General features: G+C 35.6%; 1 protein-coding gene across 1 annotated transcript in view; it reads left to right on the forward strand.

Annotated features, from left to right (window-relative positions):
• The window catches only part of LOC140154852 (citron Rho-interacting kinase-like), a 134,034-nt gene that overhangs the window by 57,826 nt on the left and 63,556 nt on the right, over window positions 1-12,652 (forward strand). Inside the window, exon 8 of the mRNA XM_072177500.1 lies at window positions 11,840-12,002. Coding sequence (XP_072033601.1) covers window positions 11,840-12,002 — 163 coding nt within the window. The remainder of the gene's footprint in view (window positions 1-11,839; window positions 12,003-12,652) is intronic.

The following is a 12,652-nucleotide window of genomic DNA, read 5'->3' on the forward strand; positions in this document are numbered from 1 at the left end:
CATTTTTATGACCATATTTGGAATCAGCATGAAAAATGCATTGAAATCATGAGTATCAGCCAAATGATAGCTCTTGATATGTTGAGAAAATATCTCAAAACTTGGGACTTTTTATATTGTAGCCTATGGCTAGCATGCAGAGCATTAAGTCAGCTCATCAGGTCAATGTTTGTTGGATTGTTGTAAAAAATTTGCTGCTATACTATTTTAGGAGGTGCAAATATTCTTGACATTTAACAACTTGTACTTACTACAATAAACAGCAATAAATCAATTATTCTTGAGGAGTATCAACACATTATTTTGGGAAATATGTACGTTTATGCGTGTTTTTATGGATTGTTTAAAAACACTTGCCACAATGTTATTTTAGGGAGTAAAACATTAGTGACATTTATAAAAAAAACAACCTGTAAAATCATGTAACAACACTTGTGTTGCATGATATTCATGACATGATTTCAAGTACTTTTAAAAAAACATAATATTACCAAACAGGATAATGTGGATTGCACTATTCTAGTTGAAATCCATACATCCCCTGTGAAAGACATGACCTTAATCTCCCACACAGGGGGTGTAGATTTCAAATGGAATCACTCATTCAGGCAACACCATTTGAAATTCACACTCCTTGTGTGTGAGATCAAGGTGATGTCTTCCATGGGGGTAGTGGATTTCAACTGGAACAGCCCATTAAAGTTAAAACCAATGCAAAGTAAAAATTATATATTCCAAAGTTTGTTAGCAAATCTACAAGTTTGTGTAACAACAGGCAAGCCCCTGGATGAGGAAATAAGAAAATAAATAATTCCCCTGGATTCTCACTATTGTCTCCAAGTCCCGATTCAGTTGAATGCAAAGGGATTGATAATAATGCCATAAAATATACACTTTATACAGGTATTACATCACAAGAAGTTTTGTTACACAAATTTCTGCCTGATTTCAGTGATGCCAAATCCGCGCCTTTGGTGCACAATTGGGCTACTTGGCGATCACTTGCCGCTAAAGTACTCAAAAAACCGTGCCGCTACTTGCCTAAAGATTGGGCTACTTTGTAAAAGTCAGGTCGCAGCAGTAGTTTGATGTATTTACCTTTCAATTTAGCCGATTTATAAAGGTTTTGAGTCTCTGAAGCTCCAAATTGCAATTACAATGGGTTTTGTGATCATTTATTGATCGGTATGTAACTTCCCATTAAGTACCGGAAGTTTTTAAGTCAAGTGCTTTTCTGCCTAATTGGGTGATTTGGGTTCTAAATTCGAGTAAATCCGCCAAAATATCCAGTATTTGGGGGCGCTTTTTTGGAAGCTTAAAAATTGGGCTACTTGAGGCTACTTTCAGCCCTCGAATTAAGGATCTGAAGGGGCACGGCAACTTTTTTAGGGCAAGTTGATCATTGCCTTGGATTTTCACTGAAAAGGCAAGGCAGCACAACAGTTTGTAATATTTCAAGAGGGCATCATGGCAACTGTTGAAAATTTGAGAAGGGCACCAAGGCAATTTCTCAAAAGTGAAGAAAACACACAAAACATAGATAGATGATTTTGTAATGAAGGAGCAGGGCTGGGGCACCGACGGCAAATTCATTAGAGGGCACGGCAAGTGACTGCCTTGGGTAAAGGACATATTTTGAGGGCATTACGGCAGTGGGGTTGGGCACCCACGGCAAAATGCCATGGGTGCCATGGGTTAATTTGAGGGCTGGCTACTTTACTGCGGCCTGGTGAGCAAATGTGCCGTGCCTTGGCGCTGAAAAGTTTTGGCAACACTGCCTGATTTATAAATGTTTTATGGTCTAGTGTCCATTTTTATCGGGTTCAAAATAAGACATCTTGCAGACCACTCAGGGTTTGAGTTATTCAATATGTGACTGGATAGGAGTGTTATTTTACATACACTAAGATAGAATTCTGTCTGGATACATGACAAGTAGTCAGCGGAAATATCATCCCTGTAGTTGTACTTACTTTGTGAAAGAAAAAAAAAACTTTTCATAATCAGGCCCGTACGCAGGATTTTTTCTGGAGGTGCTGATTTTGAAAAAGTAGACTTTTTTTTTTCCAAGGGGGGGCAATTTTGTGAAAGTATACTCACAAAATTTAAACCTTTTTTGACCAAAAAAGCGTAAAAAAACCGATTTATACGTGACATCTTTCAAATCTACATTTTACATTGTGTTTAAACTTATTTTCCAGCCTATTTCATGTAGCAGCTACACCTAAAAACTGAATAATCAGGGTTACTGATTTGAATTTTTAAATTCCAAGAACTGCTATACCCCATAATAAAGTATATCAGGTATTTACAAAAATCAAAAACATGGATGATATGTTCAATTTTGTACCCTTTCAATTGTGCATTTTTCCTCTGAACATAACGCATCGCCCAGTGGGTAATTTTTTATTTTGGAAGAATTTTTTTCATAATGTGTGCCTCAATTTCACTGAATTGTTGACCCAATTTTTTCCCGCTAGGACACTCAAGAATATAAAAGTAGAGGGACACCAACAATTTTCAACTACAATATTGACGTTTTTTGTTTCACATACACCTGTTCCCCCCCCCATACATTCTGTATGTCCTTTGTAAATGGAGGTGTACTAGACTAGAACAGGGGCACAATGGGCCATTCACGAAGGACATGCTACCAGGGATCTACATGAAGGGATAAGCATCCTAGACTGCTGCCCTCATTCGGAATATGTATCCTAGGTCTAGACAATAGGCGGATTAGCGGCCATTTTGTCTTCGACATGATTTTATTCATGTGTCCTTATACTTTAGTACACAAATATATAAGTTAACAGGTTTACAATATTAAAATTATATTTTGAATATATACAATATATTCTGTAGTAAATCGATCAAATGACAGTGATTGTTCAGGTATTATATGCTTGATAAAATTAAACTGTCTGACCAGCTAGTATTCTCCTCCGCCGTCAGTGTGATTCCAGACACTCCATGCGTGTTGCGAAGGTGGAGGAGACTAAAGCTGTATTGACGAACACGCATGCGTTAAAAAATATGTAGCCTAGGTCGAACAATAGCGTGACGTAGTTTCCGGCATTGTTCCTATGCACTGTCACCCTCCTGATGCTACTGGCTTGTACATGTGGGCGACAAACAAAGAACCTCAACTCTGCAGCCAGGATGTCTCGGAACTGCCAACTGGCGACTTTAAGCTCATTTTGTAGTCTCATATTTCAAACTAAACTGTGTTTCAGCAGAGTGTTATATAATATAATATAAACAATTTCCCTCTGATGCTTTATTAAACATGTCAAACATTCAATATCATGCCAACATCTTCAATTATAGAAGAGTTAGAGCTGTTTAAGGGTAGATGCGGTATTGTTGGTCGAAACAGCCAAAAAATTGATTTTCATTGTCTAACTCAATACATTATTGAAAAATAACACTTTGATGTTTTGCAAAAGGTCATTCTACAAATCATACACACTCGCTAAGAATTGAGCAATGCAATTTTTGCCAAAGCTCACTACCATTCGCAAGATGCTGTGAACTACCAAATCACAACAGTTCAAGATTATGTATAGCCTTAAAGTCATACTAAGTGAATCTGTGAGGTTGCCTAGATTCCAATAAGGCTTGACAAATGGACTGTTGTTGAACATTGATAGTCATCCCTGTGGTGAATCCAATGAAGTGATAGTTCAATCAATCAATTATTATTTTTATCCATAAATCATGCAAGAATATACAATGAAAATAGCAAAATATAAATATGTTTTATATACAATGAGAACATAGAAAAACAGTGGCATGATCGACGGGAATTATATAAATAAACAAAAATTTTCACCAGGTTCGCCGTCGCAAATAATATTATTATAATATCATTTAATTTATACAATGAGAGTATCAATTATTTTTAGTGGCACCATAGCATTTGCTGGGTGGAAAAGGAAAAAAAAATGCCCATTTAAATATTTCATCGCAAGGCAAAGGGGGTGAAGAATTATAACAGTTTGTTTTATTAGAATCAGTGAAAAAGTTCTTTTTTTGAGTTATTCAAATTTGGCCTTGAAGAGTTGGCTCCAGGGGCATGGGGAGAAATGCCCCCCAATCATATCTATTTCCCCAGTTGTTCCCCCCCTCTTAAAACCCAATATTACACAAATTTCCACTTATGCATCAATTTTGTGCAAAAATTTTAAATTTTCCTCAGCCAGGTGCAATAAAAGATTCATCTAAAGTCAAGCTTGGTTCAAAGTATGTTGGATTGTTTTTAACACTTGCTGTTATTTTATTTTTGGACGTATACAATGTTATTTTAGGAAGTAAAACATAATGACAACTTAAACTCAAAACACTTGATTCAACATACATTGCATAAAACATGCTGCAATAATATCTGTTTATGATTCCAACTTCAAGTACTTTAAAAAACTAAATTATACAAAAATAAAGCCAAACAGGATGTGGAGATTGGAGTATTAAAAGTATAATTGTATAATGATCAAAGTATATTGAAAATTGCCAGACTATTCTAGTTGAAATCTACATACTCCCTATGGAAAACATGATCTTTAAATCTTCCACACAGGGGTGTAGATTTCAAATGGAGTTGCCCATTTGGGTTTTCTGCTCCAAAATGGGTTATTCCAGTTGAAATCCATACACCCCCTGTGGAAGACATGACCTTAATCTCCAACACAGGGAGTATGAATTTCAAATGTGGTTACCAGAATGGGTGACTCCATTTGAAATCTACACTCCCTGTGTGGAAGTTTAAGCTTATGTCTTCCATAGGGGGTGTATGGATTTCAAATGAAATAGCCTGTTTGTCAAAAATGATAGCCAAACTAATTGAAAGTTTGTCGTTACATATATCTATAACTTGAGTAACGGTTATTTTAAAGGATGGGGTGTTTTGTCAACAACAAACAAATAATTCTCCTGAATGCCCATCACTACAATGTGCCCAAATCTGATTCTAATTCAGATTCAGGGTTCGCAGGTGGAAAAAACCGCGGTTTAAACCGCTGGGCAAAAACAATTTTTGCCAGTTGTTGCTGGCAAAAATGGCAAAAAACTAAAAAAGGGATATATAGTTGACCAAAACAAATCATTAAGTTACAAAAATCATTTCCTGAGTGTAACAAGGCCAGATTTTGTAATTATCAGTAACATATTACGAAATTAAAGGCATGCGTTTTCATTGCTCAAGTGCATTTAACCGAAATGTGGCATATATATCCGATTCAAATTCAAAACTTTTTCATTTTAAGGACTTGATGAGACAAAAATTATGTTGATTGATTCATTAAAAGTTCAGAGCTTTCTGTGTTATTTGCCATTTTTGCCGGTTTAAACCAGGCAAAAACTGGCAAAAACAGGTTTTTGCCACCGGCAATGGCAAAAACAGGTTTTTGCCACCGAACCCTGTTCAGATTCAATTGAATAATATGCAAAGGGTTAAGGTATCACATCACAAGAGGTTTTGTTTCAATTTTGGCCCTATTTATATGATGTTTTAAATGGTCTAGTGTCACTTTTTATCGAGTCCTCTTCAACCTCTTGCAGACATCTCAGGGTGTAAGTTATTCAGTGCTACAAAATAAGAGTATTATTTTCATGTAATGAGATAGAATTGTGTCCGGATACATCTGACAAGTAGAGCAATGGGAATATCATTTCTGCACTCGCTTTTGTGGGGTACCTTTTCATAATCCAATCTGGAGATAAATCATGTGTAGCATATTTTACAGCCTACCACCTGTTTCGTGATTGTAGTAGCCCACACCGTAAAACATCAAAAGACATTTACAAAAACTTCCATGTATTGATTTGTAACTTCTACAACAAAGGGTTTTGCGGGGACTACATTTGTATACAGGATAATGCATTTTAAAATGTCAATGTAATGTTCTGACAAGTTATTGTACTTACAAAAACAATTTTCCCTTCCGATCAGTTTTTCCAGCCAAACAAGTCAATACAAGTTTTCCAATCATCATACAGTGTAAACAACTATTTTGAACAACCACTGAAGTGAGAAAAACTGTGGAACACTGAAGGCTGTCAAATTGGGCTATTCCAGTTGACATCCATACACCCCTATGGAAGACATGGTTTTAATCTTCCACACAGGGAGTGTGAATTTCAAATGGGGTTTACCTGAATGGGTGACACCATTTGAAATCTACACCCCTTGTGTGTGGCAGGTTAAGGCCATGTCTAATGTCTTCCATAAGGGGTGTGTGGATTTCAACTGGCATAGCCCATTTTGTCATAGTATACTTGCAAAGAGCATTTTTATAAACATCTCAAAAAAGTAACTAACCCCCCTTAAATAATGGCCATTATTCAAAATGGGCTATTGTATTACAAATCTGTAAAATGTGTTGGAAAGCAGAATTTATTTCTGCGCATTTTGACACCTCATTTGATATGATAGCCCATTAAACAATAAAACACTGGTCAATTTAATGTAGTGAGTTCCAGATTTAAAAGTTGCACTTACAACAATGCAAAAACACTCAGATATCATTGCACAGACTTCCTTCCATTATACTGAATACAAATCAATAGAATTTACTGCAACTTTCAAATCTTGGGTTACATTGATTTAAATGTACGCTGTGACGTCAATATTTAGTCAATTGCTACAAATGAGGTGTCAAAATGTGCAGCCAACGCATTTTACAGATTTGCAATATAATCACCAGTTTTTGAATAATGGCCATTGGGGGTTAGTTACTTTTTTATGAACAATGATGAACGTGAAAGAAAATTAAACATGATGTCAAGCATCATCAAGGCAGTAAGCTTGGCCTCTATTTGGCAATTGCTGTGTGACCAACCAGACACCAGTAATGCAGAAGAACAAGAGCCGATATCGATGTTCAATCATCTTGTACTTTATCCTAAGTTCCATTATTTCAAACCAAATATAAAAACTGTCTAGAGTTTGAGCGTAGCGTTACATATTACAAGCAATTTACCCACGGTGCTTTATAAAACATGTCAAACATCATTCAATATCATGCCAACATCTTCAACTTTTAATATTATCTAAAAGAGTTAGCTGTAAGTCATACTATGTGATTCCCGGAGGTGGCTTAGATTTCAATAGCCAGCTTGACAATGGGACTGTTGTTGAATATTGATATAGTCATCCATGGGGTGAATCCAATGAAGCAGTAATTGCAGAAGCAGCTGGGTGATGCAGGTGTTGAAATAGGCTTTAACATTAAAAACAAATCCAAGTTTTGAGATATTTTCTCAAAATATCACATGCTGTTTTGAGAACCACTGAACCAATACTAGGCTTGTTTGTACTCATTTTAATGCATTTTTCCTAACACGGTCATGAAAATTTACAATTCTGAAATTTTTGAATAAAAATAAAATTGAAATTTGTCGTCTGCCATCAACACCCGCGTGGAGGGAGTTAGTACTAGATAGACAGTTGTCATTCAAAATGTAAACTTAACTAATAAAAAAGTCAGATACAAACTAAGAATTTCACAAGTCAGAGAGCAGGGGGGGGGTTGCAGGTCTCAATACTTCAATCTTGCAACTGAAGCCAAACTGGGTAGAAAATAACATTTGTAAATATTGTAAGTTCACCAGGCTGGTATGCAGTGGCATGTCCAGGGGGGCTTTGGGTATGAAGCCCCCCTGCAATGTTAAAATTGTTGTAAAATCAACCGTTTTGGAGCGATTTTAGCCACTAAGTCCCCAGCCCCCCTGCATAACTCTGAAAGCCCCTCTGAGTCGTCCCCCCGCATAACTCTGAAAGCCCCTCTGAGTCGCCCCCCCGCATAACTGTGAAAGCCGCTCTGAGTCGTCGCCGCCCCCCATTGCAGGAAAAGATCCTGGACACGTCAGTGGTATGCCTGGGAAAAATGGAATCCGGGAAGTTACTTGCAAGGATACATTGATGTTTAGAGAAAATATTCAAATATCACTATGGAAAGGTTGATGTAGACACCTGAAATATAATTCATGTAAACATTCAAGATCTTTTACCAACCAAGAGACGCAATGTACATTATGATGAGTTCAGAATGCAAAAAGCAATGTATCCATTTTTCTCGATTTGAGATGTAGGCAAATATAACTCTTCCAATATAAATAACATAAAGTTATAAGAAAATATGTGTCGTTACTTTGATCATAGTTTCATAAATATACATTGGATTTTTAGGGTGTCAATTAAAATCTACTAGCATAATAGGGCAAATGTTGGTCACCTTTATCTCTTTGGCTTCCCTGATCTTCCTGCTCCAGTTCAATGATCTCCCTGTTCCAGAAATGATTTTCCCGGCTGGAGGATTATAAGCACTACGCTGAATTAAGACCCTGTGATGGTGTCACAAGCTTCATCGCTGCTAAACCAAGACTCTGAAAATGGTAACATTTTAAGCAAATGTCAAAAATGACGGAGTCCAATATATTAGTCTCCATGCTGCTAATATTGTTCTACAGTTGTTGTTTTTTAATTTGTATTTGATTTTATGTGGAAAATAGCAGCTACTTTTTTTATTAAGTTATATATACTTTCTATTTGTCCTATTTGCAATATTTCCAAATGTCATGTTTGGATACAATTAATTGTCAAAATGTCAATGCCTGCCTATTATTTGTATTGCAAACTTTCCTGTGTTTGGAAAACACAGTGCAGGCGAATTGGCATTGCATAATAAAATGAGAGAGTGAGAAAATTGGAAGCAGTGGGGATCAAACTGACACACTGACTATTTCCCATTGGGTCTATGTTCTACTTTGCCACATGGATTAAAGCAAAATAGTTGGTGAATCTTTAACTCTCTCCACGCTGGTGTCAACTGCAGCGACAATTTGTTTTTAATTACAAAATGTCAGAATTGCACATTTTCATGACCATATTTGGAATCAGCATGAAAAATGCATTAAAATGAGTACAAACAAGCATAGTAGCACTTAGTTCTTTAAGATAGCTCTTGATATTTTGAGAAAATATCTCAAAACTTGGACTTTTATGTTGGAAGGATATGGCTAGCATGCAGAACATTAATATTAGTCAGCAGAAAATTGGAAGAACATAACCTAAATGCATCACCCAAAGTTGGGCATCAGAGACATTATTTGAGAAACATAGAATTTACAATTCTTATTTACAATTCTTAAGAAATAATACAGGTGATGATTGTATTTATTGTCTCAGATTTTTTTATTGTGTCAGAGCTGCAAACCTTCAATGTCTAAAACACTTTTTAGTATTCTCATAAAATCTGATGTATTTTCCATACAAAATCAGAATTGTCACACTGTCATGTACAAAACCATTACACAATATTCGTCAACATTTTCAGATTTTGTCAGTCAGTAAAACTGGTACAAAATGGGCTCTTACGGTTGAAATCCATATACATTTACCCTTATGAAAAACATGACCTTAATTGGGGCTACTAGAATGGGTAACTTGATTTGAAATCTGCACCCCCTGTGTGTGAGATTAAAGGATATCTCCGGCAATCACAACATTATGTCTTATAATGTTAGAAAAATAATTATCAAGCACGAATCACATGGTTTTATTTTTAAAAACAAATTCATATTGACCATAAAAATGAATAAAAACAGCCGACTCTCAACATGTGATATTCAAAATTCCCACACCGAAATTGTCTAGAGCAATGACGTCATGGTTATTTGTGCTCAGTTGTTGACAGCCTTCATTGTATTACTGGGATGTCAGTGAACTGGACAATTTTGGCGCCCAGGAAGTTTGAATATCTCGTGTTTCAAATAAAACCATGTGATTTGTGATTGATAATTAATTTTCTAACATAAGGCATAATGAAGACATCCTTTAAGGTCATGTCTTCCATAGGGGGGGGGGTTGTTACCTCTCAGTGCACAATGTAATGCTGTATTGTTAGCGATAACCATTATTAAGCCATGCCTGGCATTCACTTACAACCTGTTTGGGTGAAGTCAAGTAAGTGAAAAGAATTATTTGATGAAGCAAATCTTACAAGCTCTAATGGTTCATTGGCAAATATTGATGAGCAGTTCTTCTAGTTATATAAAAACTTTGATTATAAGAATAAAAGATGGATAGAAAATACTATATAAAACATATATGGATCTGAATTAGAAAAACCTCAAAATATCCATGGGGTGGAAATCAACTAGAAAGACAAACAGTGTTCTGATTTCAAATATTGATTACAGTTGGCAGTTCACTCATGTTTTACAAAATAGACTATTAATAGAAGAAAAAAGACTGGAACTCATCAGTTTTTTCTATTTTGATTCATAGGTTATTGATTTTTTTTCTCTTTAAGTCTTTCTCATTTCAAGTATCCATAAGTTCAGGCCGGAACTACTGTAACAAAACAAGAATGATTATTCACCCAATATAGATCAAATCACAGTTTATTTTACAAGTAGCAGCTATTCCCCATATCAGCATCAATATCCCTCTCCACACAGGGGTTGACTGCAGACGACAAGTTTCATATTTTCTTTAAAAAATTCAGAATTGAACATTTCCATAACCATGGAATCGGCATGAAAAATGCTTTAAAATAAGTACAAACAAGCTTAGTATTGGTTCAGTGGTTCTTGAGATAGCTCGTGATATTTTAAGAAAATATCTCTTAATGTTGACTTTTAATGTTGTCAAAGTCTGTACATGCCAGCATGCAAAGCGTTATAAAAACATAACAACTCAAGCCCCTAGCTGTTACAACCTATTCATTCACTGCACACAACAGCCCTTAGAGGCAAAGTTGGCAGTCTTCAATGATGGCAGATAATCGGAAGCGACAAGCATCTTAAACTTTGTTTGTTACAGAGATAAGAGATCCTGTTATTACGTAAATAGCCTGAATAATTGTCGCAGTTGAAACTATTTTAAAAACAATTTGTGCCCTATATGATATAGTAAATGACAAGCCTGTTGCAAAACGTTATTATTTTCGCAAGGTTTATTTGTTATTGTTTTTAGACAAAACACACTAAACAATCAGTTCTTTGTTTTTATCCACAATACATTCTGTGTGTTGCAAAGTCACCTTAATATCGCCTTAAACCACATAGAACATCATCATTATTTTTCCAATTTTTTTGTCTTTATTACAAATTATATTGTATACTTCAATAAAATCATGAATTTCCATACCTGATTTTTTGCCTTTAGGTATTTCATGATAGCAGACGTTTTTGTGATATGTTAAATTTTAATAAGGAAAAGCCGTATTTTTGTTTTGACTGAATCATTACTGACTTCATAACAGATGCATCATAGATATGTAATCTGGTGGTTTTGTTTTGGTTTTTTCTGTGTTTTTGTTTGTCTGTTTTGTTTTTCTGTTCTAGCTATTTGATTCTGGTGAACTTCTATACAACTCCAAAAAGTTGACATCATAAATTTGTGAGAGTGTCAATTTAATTTGACTGCCCATTATTTAACCTATATGTAGATATTGAAACGAAAAGCTCAAATTGCTTTTTTTTCCTCAGTTGAAAATGAATTGGCAGTGTTTCTAAGGGTGGTTTTTTTTTTCAGATTCGAATGTTTCCTTTTTGTGTGTACATTTTATTAGTGCAAATGCAAGAGGATTGTGATATAAATTTTGTTTTTATTTTTTATTTAGAGATGCTCCATTGGTTGGTTATGAAGTTGGGATCAGGGGGTTTTTTTAAAATTTTCGTGCATTTATACTCTGAGTTTTTGGGGTGTTTTTTTTTTCAAAAACCTTATAAAGGGATGTACATGTACACAAAATGATGTATCAGGGCCAGATACCACCTACATCTTTAGATGGAGGAAAAGTGAAAAAATGAATTGTTCCATTCTTTTTTCTTTCAGAGCTGAACTAAAGACTTACCAACAAGCCCTGTCTCAGTCGGAGTTGGAGTGCCGCATGTCTGAACAGAGAGCACAGAAGATGGAGACCAAGATGAAGGTGCAGACACAAGAGTTAGAGGAAGCCAAGTCTCAAGTAGCTACTTTGCAGGCAAAATTGAACAAGGTTTGTACCACGTTTGAAGCATATGTGTTTTTCTGAGTTGTTTGATGACTTAACCCCCTGAGAACTACCTGCCTATTGGTCAAAGAGGAGTTTTCATTATCAATTGGACCAATCAGCAACATTGTTACAATAATTTCACCACATAAAACATTGGGATGAATTATTTGCAAAACTCCATTCTGATTGGTGATTAAAATGAAGATATCTTGTAATTGACCAATGTTAGATTGGCAGGTAGTGCTCAGGGGGTTAACTTGTTATGGAAATCTTTAAAATGGTAAGAAGGAAAAAAGAAACCACACTGCTGAGGATGTTTTAGACAACAGCTTCTGAGAGATAAACCCTTTATTTTTTCTCTTGAATCAAAAGCATTAGCAACTATGTTAATATCAATTACACAAAAGTCTATCAGTCTGACATCCCGGCTATTTTGTGACCATAGGTCATGAAACGACATATCAACTACATGTAGTCTTGGGCCCAAACAGCATGTGGCTCAATAACATCAACTATTTACAACAACATCCGAAGTGACAACTTGTTTTCAGCCATGAGTCACATCATCAGCTGGAAGCGATGTGGCATCGACCCACCAAATATCCAATAGAGCAGACTTTAAAAAAATAATGGAGCCAAAAATGGCTACTAAC

Source organism: Amphiura filiformis, chromosome 6 (assembly GCF_039555335.1).
Source record: "Amphiura filiformis chromosome 6, Afil_fr2py, whole genome shotgun sequence".
Classification (NCBI taxonomy): Eukaryota; Metazoa; Echinodermata; class Ophiuroidea; order Amphilepidida; family Amphiuridae; genus Amphiura; species Amphiura filiformis.